Here is a 19,373-nt window from a genome sequence, read left to right on the forward strand (position 1 = left end):
TCACGCGTGTGCTACTTAAGCAATCCTCCCATTCTAATGAACTGTCCAGTCGATAGCTGATAGCTGGCCTAAGTTATCTGCCCTTCAAGAATTTTTCAAAAACTTTTCTTACAGTTCAAAGGTTAGCTAACAGTGACAGTGAGACGATCCGGACAGCTCACCAACAGTTTGGCGAGGCCTGAATGTTTTGGTTATAATTTGGATACGATACTGTAACTTGGGTAAAATATTAATCTTGATTGTTTTATGGAGTTTAAGTTAATGCTAGAAAGTTAAAAGAAGGACAGTTCATAAACCTTAATCATACACTGATTGCAAACGTTACATGTGTTATGTAGCTAAATCTTAATTTGATTTTTATGGAGTTAAAGTTAATGCTAGAAAGTTAATGGAAAAGAATAAACCGTAAATCATAAATTGTTATTACAATTGCAAAAGTTACATACTTACATCTATTATGTGGTTCTCAAGTCTATTATTAAAAATAGTTATTACAACATAGACCGTTATTCCACAATCTTATAATAAAAAAATCATATGATAAGATTGTTAACCGAAAACAATTAGTAGTAATATCATAAGTTAAAATTGATGAAGGTTATCTTTTATCATATGAATTTTACGTATATTTACAAAATAGACTAAATCATATGATTTTACGTATGTTTACAGAATAGACTAATAAATATGAGAAACATAATAAGTTAAATGTAAAATACTTCATACCAGTTATTTAATAATATTTTAGCTGTAACAATCTAACAAAACAAAACTAAACTTCTAAGTGTGGAATGGTGTTTGATGTTATCTATACTATAGTATAAAACATATACGGTTGTCTGTTACTGAGCATGAGTAGTGGTGTTGTCGATTTTCCCGCAAAAAATCCCGAAAATTAGATTTTAATTATATTAAAATTACCTGACCACCGGACAAACACTACTAATCGCGATCACAAGAGAAGTGATAAACTACATTGAAAAACCTAACCAACGGACATGTATACAAATAGATAGTGTACAAGCCACTGAAACATATACGAATTTGTGATCTACTCAGATTACTCATTTCCATGTTTGAGTACTATGCAATGCATCAAGAGATGATCAATAAACTTACAAAAAACGAGTATCTTATTGCAAAGTTTCACCCCTAGATTTACTAACAAGTGTTGTCTATACTGTCGCATCGCGAATTTGGTTTTGGTTATGGCTCAAAACCGAACCGCCCTGTACACAGCCCTAAACTCACCAACCTAAGTGAGTACCTTTCAACCAATTTCGATTTACCTAGAATATGCTTTTGTTCAATGGTAGATTGCTATAACAGTTTGATGTAGATTTTTACATAAAGCTTGACGCCGCATTTACACCTTTGTGAATGGCACCAGGTTAAGATAAGAGTATATTTGTACCAATGTATTTTGGACTATATCAATATGGTGAGGTTTCAAACAGAGTCGGACAACGAATTATATTTTCTGTATCTTTCTTCAGAGGCTCTCACGACATTCAACATCGTTTTCTAGAGATAGTTGATAATTTTAACGTCAAATTATTATTTAGCTGAGATGTGTCAAGCTTATGGCATAGATAGACCAGATCGCTTCTACGAATAAGGAAACTAATAGACGTACTATACAATATATCACGATAGGATTAATAAACTAATAGGAAACAAGTTTCGTATAATATATTGTCGCCGCCGCCGCATCGCGCGGGTAGAGGGCTAGTATATATATATATATATATATATATATATATAGGACAAAGATCTGTTAGGAACCACCCTTTATTGCGAGAACCGCGAGAACAGTGTGAACACAAACAGTAATACCTAAAAAAATCTAAAAAACACCCAAAATTTTTTTTTTTTGTTTTTTTACTATTTTTATATAAAAATCGCTACTTTTAGTAGCCAAATTTTAAAAAATAAAAAAAAATTAGATTTTTTTTTGATTTTTTTTAGATTTTTTAGGTTTTTTGGGGGTTTAGTTTTTAGCATTTTAGCTTGGGGGGGGGGGGGGGTTAGGTTTTTTTTAGGTTTTTTGAGGGTTTTAGTTTTTAGCATTTAGCTTGTGGGGAGGGGGTTCAAATGAAAACCACTTTTATTGTGAAAACTCGAAAACTAACTAAAAAAAGCGTAAAAAACACACAAAAAAAATTTTTTTTTTTCAATTTTTTTTATAAAAATCGCTAGTTTTTATATATATAAAAAAAATTTGTGTAGTGCACATGTGTAATAATACACATGTGTAGTACACATACATATGTGCAGTATTACACATGTGCACTACACAATTTTTTTTTTTTTTGATTTTTTTTATATTAAAAAACCTGCGAAATTTTGATTGCAAAAAAAAAAAAAACAAAAAAAAATTTTTTGTATGTTTTTTTGGCTTTTTTTAATTAGTTTTCGAGTTTTCACAATAACTAGTGGTTTTCATTGGATCTTCCCCTATATATTTTTTTTTTAATTTTTTTTTTTTGCAATCAAAATTTCACAGGGTTTTTAATATAAAAAAAAATTTTCAAAAAAAAAAAAAAATTTTTTTGTGTAGTGTACATGTGTAATACTGCACATTATGTGTACTACACATGTGTATTATTACACATGTGCACTACACAAATTTTTTTTTTTAAAAAAAAGTTTTTTTATATATAAAAACTAGCGATTTTTATAAAAAAAAAAATTGAAAAAAAAAATTTTTTTGTGTGTTTTTTATGCTTTTTTTAGTTAGTTTTCAAGTTTTCACAATAAAAGTGGTTTTCATTTGAACCATCCCCCTTTTTTTTTTTTTGACTTAAGACTCTACTAACTAGACACTAAACGATAGTTCCCATCCCCACACTTTTATTGTGAAAACTCGAAAACTAACTAAAAAAAGCATAAAAACACACAAAAAAATTTTTTTTTTTCAATTTTTTTTTATAAAAATCGCTAGTTTTTATATATAAAAAAAACTTTTTTTCAAAAAAAAAAAATTTGTGTGGTGCACATGTGTAATAATACACATGTGTAGTACACATACATATGTGCAGTATTACACATGTGCACTACACAAATTTTTTTTTTTTTTTGAAATTTTTTTTTTTTTTTGAAATTTTTTTTTATATTAAAAACCTGCGAAATTTGATTGCAAAAAAAAAAAATTAAAATTTTTTTTTTGTATGTTTTTTTGGCTTTTTTTAATTAGTTTTCGAGTTTTCACAATAACTAATGGTTTTCATTTAAACCTTCCCCTATATATATATATATATATATATATATATATATATATATATATATATATATATATATATATATATATATATATATATATATATATATATATATATAGGGGATGGTTCAAATGAAAACCACTTTTAACGCGAAAACTCGAAAACTAACTAAAAAAAGCCTAAAAAACACACAAAATTTTTTTTTTTTTTTTTTCAATTTTTTTAATAAAAATCGCTAGTTTTTATATATAAAAAAAAACTTTTTTTCAAAAAAAAAAAAAAAAAAAAAATTTGTGTAGTGCACATGTGTAATAATACACATGTGTAGTACACAGACACATGTGCAGTATTACACATGTGCACTACACAAAAAAATTTTTTTTTTTTTTTTTAATAAAAAAACCTGCGAAAATTTGATTGAAAAAAAAAATTTAAAAAAAAAAAATTTTTTTGCATGTTTTTTTGGCTTTTTTTAATTAGTTTTCGAGTTTTCGCGTTAACTAGTGGTTTTCATTTGAACCTTCCCCTATATATATATATATATATATATATATATATATATATATATATATATATATATATATATATATATATATATATATATACACCTGGTTTAAAAACATGCTATTAGATTATGATTTTGTTTGTTGTAAAGAAACCTTGTAAATAAATATCTCAAACTTCAGGGACTATATAGTTGTAGAAATCCTAAAACTTTCAACACCTTAAAGCATCACATTCATCTCTTTGATTTTTGAAAAAACCATACGTGAATTGTTATAAAAGTTTCCAAAGTTTTAGTTTAGTTCTCTTTGAATGTTATCAAAGTTCAACAAATGATAGACAAAGGAATGAATGAATATATAACGAACAGTAGAAAGAACAAAAGGTTATAGAGGCATACTGAACGAGACGAGTTCTTGGGCGAGATCTTCGAACTCCGGCGGTGTCTCGATCTTCTTCGAGAAATAACGTAAACTGTTATCTTTTGTTTGATTCATTCAGCTTATTAACGTCGAAAAGATTGAGATTTAATTAAAGAATAAAGCGAGAAAGCAAATGGAAAAAAATTGTTATACCGAAATGAAAGGAGCGAAACTTAGTCGCGGCTTACGGGCGGCTCCGATGAACCCCGGTTCCGGCGAGAGCTTTCTTCTCCGGTGAACTTCCGGCGAGACCTCCAACTCCGGCGGCTTCGAGCTCTCCGGCTGGAGTTTATGATGTTTGAACGATCCGAAAAGATGTTGCAAGAGTGTGGGTATCGAACAGACCATACATTATGTCGTATTTATAATGTTGAACATGGATGGTATGAAGACGCGAACATAGTCCGGTTGATGAAAAAGGAAACACGAAAAAAAAATCAAATCATGATTCTTGATTGACAAAGAAATGGAAACACGCGTAAATTTATCAATCTCGAACGATCAGTTAACAAAGGAAACAAGGTTGACTTCTATTCTGTCTAGAGCCCCTTGGCGGCAAAATGAAAAAGAGGAAACTGTATGAAAGCCAAAATTATGACTATTATATAATGGGTAAAGTTCTTGTACAAATAATCTTAACATACTAAACATACAAATTGAAGGAAGACTCAAAAAGACAAGGTGACATTTTTGTAATTATCAATAACTATCAAAGTTACTCTACAAATATACCTAAAGAAACCTAACCACTCCCCCACCCCCAAAAAAAACCTAAATCCCCCACCCCCACCCCCCAAAAACCTAAATAAAAAACCTAACCACCCCCTCCACCCACCCAAGCTAAAATGCTAAAAACTAAACCCCCCAAAAAACCTAAAAAAATAAAAAAAAACACAAATTATTTTATTTTATTTTTTTAACATTTTTTATTAAAAAATCGCTACTTTTAGTAGCAGCCAAAAAAAAAAAAGTTTTTTTTTTTTTTTTTTTTTTTTTTTTTTGCTAACGAAATGTAGCGATTTTTTAATAAAAAATGTTACAAAAAAAATTTGTGTTTTTTTAGGTATTTTTGGTTGTAACTTTGATAGTTGGTGGTAATTACAAAAATGTCACCTTGTCTTTTTGGGTTTTCCTTCAATTTGTATGTTTAGTATGTTAAGATTATTTGTATTTGATCTTTTGCCATTATATAATAACTTGTTTCTAAACATACAAAAGTGTATGATTGCATGCCATCCATATTAGAATATCATTAAATCATTAGTTATTTCTATTTCTATTTTATTTTATTTTTTTTTGAATGTAAGACATGCACACATACATGAATCCTTTATTATAAAATAATATAATTTATATTTATCTTATTACAAATTTCATTATCAATAATGAACATAAAAATAAGTATAAAAACTTTTAAACCAATACTTTTACAATAATAAAATAAACGTTATTATTAACTAATAGTATTATCTTATTTATTTTATAAAAATAATATACAATATTTTTAAGTAATCTCTATACTCGTTTGGTCAATAATAAAATGGCTTGATTTTGCGAGCTTAATTTGACGGATGTTACAATAAGAGCCTCCAGCATTTGTTTAATCAGAAAGATCTCAACATGCGACAACGCCAATGGATGGAAACTTTGAATGATTACCAATGTGAGATTCATTACCATCCCGACAAGGTAAATGTCGTTGCCGACGCCTTAAGTCGCAACGAAAGGGTTAAACCAATTAAGGTTAACACCAAGCATTGAGCTACGGTCTAGCTTGAATGAAAAGCTATTAAATGCTCATAAGCAAGCCTTATTAGAAGAAAATGATTCTAATGAAGGACTAGGTGGAACTTTGAATCATTTAACACCTGGAAATGATGGAATCCTGAGATTAAATAATCACATATGGGTTCCTATCTTTGGAGGACTCAGAGATCTGATTCTTCAGGAATCTCATAATTCAAGATATTCGATACATCCTGGAGGAGATAAAATGTACCAGGATTTGAAAAGAAATTATTGGATAGGTATGAAGAAATCCATAGCCACCTATGTAGCTAAATGCCTGACATGTTCACAAGTTAAAGCTGAACATCAGAAACCATCAGGACTGCTACAACAACTCGAAATTCCCACTTGGAAGTGGGAAATGGTAACTATGGACTTGATTACCATGTTACCAAAGAACAAACGTGGCAATGACACGCTTTTGGTGATTGTCGATAGACTGATTAAATCAGCACATTTTCTACCAATCAAAGAAACTTTTAGTTCCGATAAATTGGCTAAATTATATGTGGACAATATTGTGTCCTTACACAGAGTGCCAGTATCCATAGTGTATCTGATAGAGATACTAAGTATACATCTCATTTCTGGAAAAGTTTCCAACAATCTTTGGGCACGCGATTAAACTTTATTATGGTTTACCATCCACAGACTGATGGTCCGAGTGAGCGTACAATTCAAACATTAGAGGATAGGCTGAGAGCATGTGTCTTTGATTTAGGTGGTAGTTGGGATGATCCCATACCCCTAATTGAATTCTCTTACAATAATAGTTATCATACGAATATCAAGGCTGCTCCATTTGAAGCCTTGTATGGGAGAAAATGTAGAACGCCCGCTTGTTGGACTGAAGTTGGAGAAAGCCAACTATCAGGACTTGAGATAGTCTTGGAGACCACGGACAAGATTATACAGATCCGTGACAGGCTCAAAGCTCTCATGATAGGCATAAAAGCTATGCTGATAAGAGATAAAAACCTCTTAAGTTCCAAATTGGGGACATGGTATTATCGAAAGTATCACCTACGAATGGTGTAATGAGATTTGGAAAGAAGGGCAAGTTGAGCCGAGATACATTTGACCATTCAAAATAACTTAATGTGTCGGTTCCGTATCTTATGGACTTAAGCTACTTGAGGAACTCAGTGGAATACATGATGTGTTCCACATTTCAAATCTAAAGAAATGTCTAGGCGATGAGTCAATAGTTATACCACATCATGATGTGCAAATTGATGAAAACCTGAGGTTCATTGAGAAACTGATTTCAATCGAGGATCGACAGGTTAAAAAGATCCTTAAGAGACTAATCCCCATCGTGAATGTCAAATCGGATTCCCCTCTGTTAGGTCCGGTTTGTACTGGATCTGATTGATGCAAAAGTAGATGAACCGATCTTGATCAAAGTGCTTAATCCTTTGGATCAAGTCTTAGAAGTACGACAAAGTATTCAACATTTAAACACCGTTTGAACTTTCTATTACGATGATATGAAAGTACAAGTTCCAGTAGAAGGTCAGACTTTGACAGAGTACACCAAAGTGTCAGCAGATCTAAGAGTTGCAAAAGTTGCAAAAGTCCTAAATGACATACCTTGATGGGGTCTTTATAGGCAGCTCAGGAGCATGGTAAGTGCTGACTGATCGGACGACACAGCTGTCCGATTGGATGGCCCATCCGAACGGACGACACAAGGTCAATCTTAGGTCAACACTTTTACATCCAAGTGCCACTTCCTGATCTGTCGTTTTATCTAACATACATACATAGCATAATTGTTTACCAAAACATATACAAAACAAGACTGTAAACTGACGGAAGCTACAGACGCATACACTAACAGACTCCCCCTCGGATGTAGCTGCAGTTCCTTCCAGCACAGTCTTTAATCCTTCCTGTTACGTCTTCGTTCTCGGGCTCTCTGTCTTCTCTTTTCGGCTCTTTCTTCTAACATTCTTTGCCTTATGAGCCTTCCTTCCTCGATCCACCATTTTCTATAAACTGGATCACCATCACTCTTTCGGTCCCACTTGGGAATCATGTTTTCTTCTTTCTCGATTGGCGTTTGACCTGTTGGTGGCGGCTTCATAAATTTCATCTTCCCAAGCTTTGCTGCCCTTTCAGATATAGCCTTTGATCTTTTTTCTCATTTGTACTTTTTTAGGAACGCATCAATCTCAAGATCTCTCCAATTCGACTTCCAATACCTTCCTGAATTGATGTCTTGGGCAAAGCATACATCCACGATCGTTTGATACTGCAAATCTTGTTCTTTGTCACTTTTCTCATACACTATTTTGTTGTAGAATAAGCAATCAATATCTTTCTTTGAGCAGTTTATTAGCCACATCGGGTCTAGTATGCAGATTCTCCTCGACTCTCCCTTTGACTTGTCAAACAACGAAATTACTGCCTCAGCTATTGTTTCATTATAATGCCAACCTACGAACAAATCATGAAAATCCTGCTCCATTGCCCTAAGAGGCATGTTCTTCAAACATCTTGGAGGCTTAACATCCAAAGTTATGTCTTTTTCTCCGTTCTCCAGCATGGTCACATTCTGCTTTAGTTGTTGCGGCTTCCAATCAGGATAACCATTCTTAGCCTACGACTTCACATAGTTCCACAAGCGCTGATCATGTTGTTTTTCTTCCACACCATGATAGAACTGCTTGATGTTCTTAGTCTTGACTAACTCATCTACATCCCACCACAGGAGGGTCCTTATGTCTGACCGATATTCGAAATATTGCACCCACTGTTCCCGTCTAATGGCGTAGACCTGGAGATCTTCAAGATAACCCCATGATAAAATGTCACCCCATGAGATGTTTTTGCTGTGAGTAAAGAACTAAAGTGCCCTGAGAGACTTTCTTTCTTTCGGCATCACTTTGAACCACTTTTTCCTTTCTTCAGGTAAATTTTCTCTTGGGATGGTTTCTGGAACACCTTTAGTTGAAACCTTTTCCATAATTTTCCTTCTGATCTCATCTTCATTTTGATCCTTGAACATTTCCATCAACGAAGGAAATGTTTAATCAATTCCAGAATAATGGAAATCAGTTTCTTCATCAGAGGAGTCTGAAGCATCTTCAACAATAACATCATTGTAGTGATCAGCTTCATGAGCATACCTAAACTCAAACTCCTTTGCTGGTGACCGAGGAATCTCATCTTCGATATCAAATTTAAATTTCCCATCTTTCAATCCCAATTCTGTCACACCCCCAAAAAACCACACGCGGAGTATCACCGCTTGGGAGCGTGACTGACCAGGATCAAGCCACCAATCATATTGAACATGTAATCAATAAGTAAAAGTAAATGCCATTCAACTACCAATATGAAAGGTGTTCAAAATATAAGTATGTTATCACTGTTTAGCGGAAGCGTATAAATAAAACCCAACATAATAAAGTACGAAATGTCATAAAGTGTTTTAACGAAACATTCACGATCTGTGCCCTCAACGACCTGCTCCCCCTTGTGCAAGCTCCATATATACCTAAGGTCCTGCAAGGCATGCAGCAGAGAGTCAACAACTAGTTGAGCGAGTTCACAGTTTATAGTTCAGTAATTGTAATAGTATACTAAGCCTTGTGTTCGTTCATTAAGTCATGTATCGTATTGGTTCGCATCGCGGCCCTCTAGGCATGTGTGCGAGGATTAAGGAAAAATTCCAAGTATTCTAGACTATGTATATTTGTATCGCGGCCACCCTGGCATGTGTGCGAAGTTTTAGTATATATAGTTCGCGGCCTTTCCAAGGCATGTGTGCGAAGATCAGTCATAATATCGCGGCCAACCCCGACGTGTGTGCGAAGATCAGTTCAATTAGTATACTAGTCTAGTCGTATCTTTTCATTACCTTTCCTCACCCTGAGGACCATACCATTTAATTCTATCATCTGAGCATGTACGAATAAATCATCCAACCCCATTCCCACCCTGGGAACCCTATGCCTTGGCTTGTGTGAACTCACCTTGGTTTGCTCGGTATGCTAAGTATGTGCTCAAGGTAAATCAATCACGTCCTAAGGTATGCACGTATACACAATCAGTTTGTATTCAAATTGTTCACGTATAGGTATAATCACAGAAGTACTAAACATGTATTCAATATCATACAAGTCATGCATACCACTTAACAGCAGTTAATCAATCTAGTTAACTTTTAACTGAGTTAAGTCAGGTTACTGTGCAAATTATTCAAGTCGGCGAAACACAGGTTGGCGAAACACACTTTGGCGAAACACTATCTTGTTTCGTCGTTCAACCGTTGACGAAACACAGTTCTGTTTCGTCAACTACCCTTGGCGAAACACTATCCAGTTTCGTCGATTACCCTTGGCGAAACACCCTATCTGTTTCGCCAACACTTCCGTTTCGTAAACCAGTTTCAGTTACGTCAAGTATCAGTTACGATTTCAACAGTTACACAATATCACAGGAAACCCTAATCATGCTAACAGCCGTCAACAATCATACAATCATACAATCATCATCAATCACAGAATCATCATCTAATCATCGTACAGAATCATCATAAAGAAATCATTCAATACCGCACACCATCATCAAATTAACACATGATTAGCAAGGTATAACTATGTAGGCAGATTCATGATATTTAACGTGTATTTGATCCGTATAACATCAATAAGTTTTGCAAACATCAACTGACGCTATAGATCATAGCCTAGTCAAAACCATCAAACAAAACATGAAAACAGTCATAATCTGGCATGCTTCTTCATGATTTCAAACAAGAACAGTAATTGATGATATAGAAAAGCAATCACACATAGATAAACACTAACCGCAACGAACAGGGAAGCAACTAGATCGGTTCGAGACTTCAGAGACACTAGGTTGCCGCCAACAGAGAAAGAGAGCCCTAGGGTTTTTCTGATTTTTGCTAAAGTGTGTCAAAATGAGCGGTTCCGTATAACCTATAGGCGTATACTGGTCCTGGGCCCTTAATGGGCTTGACGAATCTGATGGGCCGGCGAAACAGACTTTGTTTCGTCGAGATCAAGTTGACGAAACAGGCTTTGTTTCGTCGAGATCGGGTCATGGCGAATCACTTGATTCGTCGGGTCATGCATTGAACAGTTTAAGGTTTCATGTAATGCAACCAAACACAAACACATGCAAACACAATACATTTTATTATAACACAAGGTGTACAGTTACAAGTCAAGCAAGTCAACAACTAAACAGTCAAGTCATCGCGCATTTAATGCGAAAGTGAAAGTCGGAAACTCGAGTTGTCACATTATCCCCAACTTAAAAAAAATTTCGTCCCGAAATTTAGCATGCGATTACTGAGGAAGCTAGGTAAGTTGTATCGTTTATTGGTTTTCCTGGGGTGTCACATCATCCCCCTGTTGATTTGGAATTTCGTCCTGAAATTCTGCTGTAGCAGCTTCACCCTCAGTAGTGGTTGCATTGGTTCCGAATAACTGGGGATACTTGAGTTTCGTTTGATCTTCACGCTCCCAGGTGAACTCTGGGCCGCGACGGGAGTTCCAACGAACTCGAACAAGAGGGATTCTCGTGTTCTTGAGGACCTTAACATCCTGGTCCGTGATTTCAATAGGTTCCTCGACGAACTGCAACCGCTCGTCGATAGTGAGCTCCTTCAAAGGAACTATGAGGGTCTCATCTGACAGGCACTTCTTCATATTTGACAAATGAAAGACATTGTGAACTGCACCGAGTTCAGCTGGTAGGTTCAGCTTGTAGGCCACTTTGCCAATCTTCTCTATGATCTCGAACGGTCCGACACACCGCGGATTTAGTTTGCCTCGCTTGCCAAAGCGAACCACACCCTTCCAGGGTGAAACTTTAAGTAAAACCCGGTCCCCGACCTGAAATTACAACGGTTTCCTACGCTTATCCGCGTAGCTTTTCTGATGGTCGCGAGCTGCCGCCATGCGTTGCCGTATCTGCGCAATCTTTTCCGTGGTGTCCACTACAATTTCTGGACCCGTGATCTGACTATCCCCCACCTCTGCCCAACAGAGAGGTGACCGGCATTTACGCCCGTACAATGCCTCGAATGGAGCGGCTTGTATGCTGGTGTGATAACTGTTATTGTATGAGAACTCCACCAAAGGGAGATGCTTTTCCCAGCTGTTGCCGAAGTCGATGACGCATGCCCGAAGCATGTCTTCGAGAGTCTGGATCGTGCGCTCAGATTGCCCATCCGTCTGAGGATGATATGCCGTGCTCATGTCTAACCGTGAGCCAAAAGATTTGTGCATCGCTTGCCATAGCTCTGACGTGAATCGTGCATCCCGATCCAAAATGATGGAGGTGGGCACCCCGTGCCTCGAAACAACTTATTTAAGATAAACGTCTGCGAGAGTGGAGAACTTATCCGTTTCCTTAATAGCCAGGAAGTGTGCAGACTTGGTGAGTCGATCCATGATCACCCATATAGTATCATTCCCACGTTGGGCTCTGGGTAGGCCTGTAACAAAATCCATGGAAATTTCTTCCCATTTCCATTACGGTATCTTGGGTTGCTGAAGTTGGCCCGCTGGTTTCTGATACTCCACTTTGACTTTTGCACATGTCAAACACTTGCCAACGTAAGTCGCGATGTGGCCTTTCATGCCAGGCCACCAGTATGTTGTTTTGAGATCGTGGTACATTTTATCCGACCCTGGATGTACCGAGTAGCGAGACTTGTGTTCTTCATCCATCACAAGCTCTCGTAAACCGCCATAAAGTGGGACCCAAATATGCCCTGTTACATAGTGGGCGCCGTCTTCCTTCAGCTCCATTCGTTGCCTTGAGCCGCGTAAGGCTTCAGCCTTGACATTTTCGGGTTTCAATGCTTCTATCTGAGCAGTTCGTATCTGTGCAGGAAGACTGGACTGAATGGTGAGTTGCAAAGCTCGTACACGCCTAGGTGTAGTATCTTTCCGACGGAGGGCATCAGCCACAACATTGGCCTTGCCGGGGTGGTACTTGATGGCGCATTCGTAGTCGTTCAGAAGTTCGACCCACCTTCGTTGACGCATGTTCAAATCCTTTTGCTTAAGGATATGCTCAAGACTCCTGTGATCGGTGTAAATTGTGCACTTGGTACCGTACAGGTAGTGTCGTCATATCTTGAGCGCGAAAACAATAGCTCCCAGCTCTAGATCGTGCGTCGTGTAGTTCCGTTCATGAACCTTGAGTTGCCGCGAAGCGTAAGCAATAACTTTATCCCGTTGCATCAATACACACCCAAGACCCTGTATCGACGTGTCACAATAAACCACAAAGTCATCCGTGCCCTCTGGCAATGAGAGAATAGGTGCGCTGCAAAGCCTATCCTTTAAGTACTGGAAAGCCGTCTCCTGAGAATCTCCCCAATGGTAGGTGACACCCTTCTGTGTCAGTAGTGTAAGCGGCTGTGCGATCTTCGAGAAGTCTTTGATAAATCGCCTGTAGTAACCCGCCAAACCCAAGAATTGGCGTATTTCAGTTGGAGTGTGAGGCGCAGGCCAATTCCTGATTGAATCCACCTTGGATGGATCAACATGAATCCCATCCTTGTTTACCACATGGCCTAGAAAGTGGACTTCACGAAGCCAGAAGTCACATTTAGAAAACTTGGCGTACAATTGTTCCTTTCGTAGCAGTTCCAAGATCAATCGTAAATGCTGCTCGTGTTCCTCCAGACTCTTGGAGTAAATCAGAATGTCGTCGATGAAAACAATAACGAACTTGTCTAGATACGGCTTGCACACCCTGTTCATCAAATCCATAAATACGGCAGGCGCGTTCGTTAACCCGAATGGCATAACAAGAAACTCGTAGTGACCGTAGCGAGTTCTGAATGCGGTTTTGGAGACGTCCTCATCCCGGACTCTCAGCTGATGATACCCTGGCCTCAAGTCTATCTTGGAGTAGTAACTCGACCCTTGCAACTGGTCGAACAAGTCGTCTATACGCGGAAGAGGATAACGGTTCTTCACCGTCACCTTGTTGAGTTCACGGTAGTCGATGCACATTCTGAACGTACCGTCTTTCTTCTTCACAAATAATACTGGAGCTCCCCATGGCGAAGAGCTTGGACGAATAAAGCCCTTTTCCAAGAGCTCTTGTAGCTGCTTTGACAGTTCCTCCAGTTCAGTTGGAGCTAAACGATACGGTGCTCGAGCTATCGGTGCTGCTCCTGGAGCGAGCTCGATTTGAAATTCGACCTGACGATGAGGCGGTAGTCCAGGTAAGTCTTCAGGAAACACCTGAGGAAAGTTGCGTACTACCGGAATATCCTCCAACTTCTTTTCTTTCGCTGATACATCAGTAACAAGTGCCAAGATGGTAGTGTGCCCCTTTCGTAAACATTTCTGAGCCTTCAAGAAAGAGATGATGCCAACCACAGCACCACTCTTGTCGCCTTGAACTTCGAGAGGTTCCTTGCCAGAACGAGGAATGCGAACTATCTTTTCCTTGCATAAAATCTCTGCGTGACGTTGGGATAACCAATCCATACCGATAACGATGTCGAAACTACCCAAAACTATGGTATAAGATCAATCGAGAAGGTCTGACCAGCTAAAACGATGCTACAACCCTTGACTACATGTGCGGCTTCTACACTTTTACCATTTGCTAACTCTACGACATTTTTGGTGTTTAGGGGTGTTGGTGTACGTTTTAACATTTTACTCACTTTTAACGACATATAACTTGTATCCACACCCGAATCAAATAAGACAGTAACATAAATATCGTCGAGAAGAAACTTACCCATAACCACATTGGGATCATTCATTGCGTCGCCCCGACCCAGCACAAAAGCACGACCCCGAGCTTCGTTGCCATTGTTGTTGTTGTTTCCCCCGTTGTTGTTGTTCCCATTGCACTGGTTGTTGTTGTTGTTGTGATTCTGGTTCTGGTTCAATTGAGGGCAATCACGTTTGAAGTGACCTTCTGCCCCACACTGGAAACACCCCCGGTTTCCACGCTGTGGCTGCTGCTGTTGGTTCTGTGGAGCTGGTAGTTGTAGTTGCTGGTTTTGATTCGCAGGTCGCGCACTCCTGCAGTCTTTAGCTTCATGCCCTAACTTGAGGCATCTCTGACAACGTTCCTTGCGACACCGTCCACTGTGGTGTCTGTTGCACTTATTACATAGTGGGTGAATTCCCCGATATCCACCCTGCCCCTGATTACCTGAAGAGTGCTGACTGGGACTCTGATAACTGTCAGTCTTTCGCTGCTGGACCTGTGACTGAACTGAAGCTGATCCCTTGCTGGAATCCCCATCCCATTTTCTTTTGTTGTCACTGGGAGTAACAGAAGTAGTAACAGCAGTAGTGGTAGCACTGATGCGTTTTGGCAGCTTGTTCTGCTCTACTGCCTGATCCGTAATACGATGAGCAAGGCGCTGAATAGCCTGGATGTTGTCAAGATTAGCCGATGTCACATGGCTCTGGATTTCTGGCGCTAACCCCTTGAGATACAACTCAATGCGCTTGATCGGAGGGTCCACCATCGTTGGACACAGCACGGCCAGCTCGTTTGACCTTTTGGTATAAGCTTCAATTTCTGACCCAGTCATTTTCAAATGGTAAAACTCGTCTTCCAACTTGTGGATGTCTTCCCGTGTGCAGTATTCACGTTTAATTAGCTCCTTGAAATCATTCCAAGGGGTGGCGTTAGCAGCTGCCAACCCTAGGATCTGTACTTATGCGTTCCACCAAGTTAGCGCGATTCCTTCCAAAGTACCAGTGGCGTACTTGACTCTGCGAGCCTCAGGGCATTCACACATCTCGAATACCGACTCGAGCTTCTCAAACCAATGGAGTAGTCCCACTGCTCCTTCCGTGCCACTGAATGTGCTTGGACGACAGTCCATGAAGTTCTTGAATGTGCAGACAGGTTGTGGAGCGTTTTGACCTGTTGTGCATAGAATAGGACAATATTAAATACAAAGGTTGATTTAGGAATGTAGGATTCAAAGATCCTAGTGTGTATCCCATCCGCAAGGTATACTACCTGCTTGTGCAGCTGCAAGTGCCGCGGCTACTCGTTCATTGATAAGAGCCGTCAACTGGGCTTGAGTCATGTTCACACGTCCAGACATGATCTTCATAGTAAAAGTAGAATAAGTGAGAATGGTTCGCGAGTAGTGCGATGACAGAAGAGTGTAAGCACATAGGTATTCTCGTGTAATGACGTATAGTAGGCAATGTAATCTAAGCATACTACGAGCAAAGTTCTATATAGTTCTAGCAAGCAGGTAATAAACCTAAACCTTATTACCTAGGATGTTGAGTCTTGCACGTGGAGCGAAGCGTCGTTGTGGATCGTTGAGAGCACTGTTCTGGTTATAGTCTGGTTTTAATAAAAACGTTTTTCCATATTAAAACCAAGTTCTCTATAACCAATGGCTCTGATACCAATCTGTCACACCCCCAAAAAACCACACGCGGAGTATCACCGCTTGGGAGCGTGACTGACCAGGATCAAGCCACCAATCATATTGAACATGTAATCAATAAGTAAAAGTAAATGTCATTCAACTACCAATATGAAAGGTGTTCAAAATATAAGTATGTTATCACTGTTTAGCGGAAGCGTATAAATAAAACCCAACATAATAAAGTACGAAATGTCATAAAGTGTTTTAACGAAACATTCACGATCCGTGCCCACAACAACCTGCTCCCCCTTGTGCAAGCTCCATATATACCTAAGGTCCTGCAAGGCATGCAGCAGAGAGTCAACAACTAGTTGAGCGAGTTCACAGTTTATAGTTCAGTAATTGTAATAGTATAGTAAGCCTTGTGTTCGTTCATTAAGTCATGTATCGTATTGGTTCGCATCGCGGCCCTCTAGGCATGTGTGCGAGGATTAAGGAAAAATTCCAAGTATTCTAGACTATGTATATTTGTATCGCGGCCACCCTAGCATGTGTGCGAAGTTTTAGTATATATAGTTCGCGACCTTTCCAAGGCAGGTGTGCGAAGATCAGTCATAATATCGCGGCCAACCCCAGCGTGTGTGCGAAGATCAGTTCAATTAGTATACTAGTCTAGTCGTATCTTATCATTACCTTTCCTCACCCTGAGGACCATACCATTTAATTCTATCATCTGAGCATGTATGAATAAATCATCCAACCCCATTCCCACCGTGGGAACCCCATGCCTTGGCTTGTGTGAACTCACCTTGGTTTGCTCGGTATGCTAAGTATGTGCTCAAGGTAAATCAATCACTTCCTAAGGTATGCACGTATACACAATCAGTTTGTATTCAAATTGTTCACGTATAGGTATAATCACAGAAGTACTAAACATGTATTCAATATCATACAAGTCATGCATACCACTTAACAGCAGTTAATCAATCTAGTTAACTTCTAACTGAGTTAAGTCAGGTTACTATGCAAATTATTCAAGTCGGCGAAACACAGGTTGGCGAAACACACTTTGGCGAAACACTATCTTGTTTCGTCGTTCAACCCGTTGACAAAACACAGTTCTGTTTCGTCAACTACCCTTGGCGAAACACTATCCAGTTTCGTCGATTACCCCTTGGCGAAACACCCTATCTGTTTCGCCAACACTTCCATTTCGTAAACCAGTTTCAGTTACGTCAAGTATCAGTTACGATTTCAACAGTTACACAATATCACAGGAAACCCTAATCATGCTAACAGCCGTCAACAATCATACAATCATACAATCATCATCAATCACAGAATCATCATCTAATCATCGTACAGAATCATCATAAAGAAATCATTCAATACCACACACCATCATCAAATTAACACATGATTAGCAAGGTATAACTATGTAGGCAGATTCATGATATTTAACGTGTATTTGATCCGTATAACATTAATAAGTTTTGCAAACATCAACTGACGCTATAGATCATAGCCTAGTCAAAACCATCAAACAAAACATGAACACAATCATAATCTGGCATGCTCCTTCATGATTTCAAACAAGAACAGTAATTGATGATATAGAAAAGCAATCACACATAGATAAACACTAACCGCAACGAACAGGGAAGCAACTAGATCGGTTCGAGACTTCGGAGACACTAGGTTGCCGCCAACAGAGAAAGAGAGCCCTAGGGTTTTTCTGATTTTTGCTAAAGTGTGTCAAAATGAGCGGTTCCGTATAACCTATAGGCGTATACTGGTCCTGGGCCCTTAATGGGCTTGACAAATCTGATGGGCCGGCGAAACAGACTTTGTTTCGTCGAGATCAAGTTGACGAAACAGGCTTTGTTTCGTCGAGATCGGGTCATGGCGAATCACTTGATTCGTCGGGTCATGCATTGAACAGTTTAAGGTTTCATGTAATGCAACCAAACACAAACACATGCAAACACAATACGTTTTATTATAACACAAGGTGTACAGTTACAAGTCAAGCAAGTCAACAACTAAACAGTCAAGTCATCGTGCATTTAATGCGAAAGTGAAAGTCGGAAACTCGAGTTGTCACAAATTCCTCCAACATCTCTACCCTGGTCCTCAAAACCTCGAGCTCCCCCTCATGTTGAGCATGTAAGAAAATAACAGTTGGATTTGAGAGGAATACATGATTGACATGCTGTTTACCAGATGTAGAGGCTTCATGATGTAGATCATCCTCCTGCTCATTGATTTCATCGTTTAGCAACTCTTCAATCCTTTGTTGAACATTAGGATTCTCAACCAATAACCAAGAAGCACCCTGATCATCATCATCATCATCATTCTTCTTGTCATCTTTATCATCATTCTTATCAGACTTGTCATCATCGTCATCATTATCATCTTCATCTTCTTCTTCATCACCAAACAATTCTATATCAGAATCATCATCAACAATCTCTCCTCGAGCTATCTTAGCTTCTCTTCGCCTTTCTTTAACTTTGATTTGGCGAACAATCTCTTTCATGCTGTAAGGTATTGAAGAAGCTTTACCGATAAGAATAAAATTCGAAGTCTCTTCCTCTACTTCTTCTTCATCTTTCCATTTCAACATCAACACTTCTCTTTCTTTCTTTTTCTTTTGCAAGACATATACTCGGTGAAGAATATCATTAAGATCAAGAGATTCAGAAGACTCACCAACTAGCACGAATCCCAAAGGATCTGCTTCAGCTTCAACCATTTCCACATCAACTTAGCTTGAAGAACCACCTGCTTCTTGAGTTTCTTCAATAGCACTTTTCCTTCTCTGTGTAGCTTCTTCAGCCAGTCGCCTTTCTCTTTCAATTCTTCGCTCTTCAGCCCTTTTTACGTCAATCTCATTGAACGCCGCATGAACATCAATCTTTAGATGACTTTCCATGACCGCATATAACATGTTGAGCTGATTGTCTTTCATCACTTTATCGGCTTTCATTGCTTCCATTTCTAACTTAATCACATTCATTGCGTTCGATGAAGCTTCACTCATTTCACTTAGAAGCTGATTTAGAG

At 38.4% G+C, this 19,373-nt stretch overlaps 1 protein-coding gene across 1 annotated transcript; it reads right to left on the reverse strand.

Moving 5' to 3' along the window:
• Positions 1-8,969: 8,969 nt before the first annotated feature.
• Positions 8,970-19,062, reverse strand: LOC110880486 (probable DNA-directed RNA polymerase subunit delta). Its single transcript, XM_022129007.1, has 2 exons — positions 18,525-19,062; positions 8,970-9,151 (listed from the first exon to the last, which is right to left on the reverse strand). The coding sequence occupies exons 1-2, from the start codon at positions 19,060-19,062 to the stop codon at positions 8,970-8,972; spliced, it is 720 nt and encodes a 239-aa protein (XP_021984699.1).
• Positions 19,063-19,373: the final 311 nt, after the last annotated feature.

This window comes from Helianthus annuus, chromosome 8, assembly GCF_002127325.2.
Source record: "Helianthus annuus cultivar XRQ/B chromosome 8, HanXRQr2.0-SUNRISE, whole genome shotgun sequence".
NCBI classification, from domain to species: domain Eukaryota; kingdom Viridiplantae; phylum Streptophyta; class Magnoliopsida; order Asterales; family Asteraceae; genus Helianthus; species Helianthus annuus.

What these genes read in the sequence shown, in the direction of transcription:
- LOC110880486 (XM_022129007.1), bottom strand. Translation starts at nt 19,062, where the DNA reads ATGGTTGAAGCTGAAGCAGATCCTTTGGGATTCGTGCTAGTTGGTGAG. An exon ending in TCATGAAGCCTCTACATCTG is followed by an intron (nt 9,152 to 18,524) that starts GTAAACAGCATG and finishes GGGGTGTGACAG; the next exon opens with AATTGGGATTGAAAGATGGG.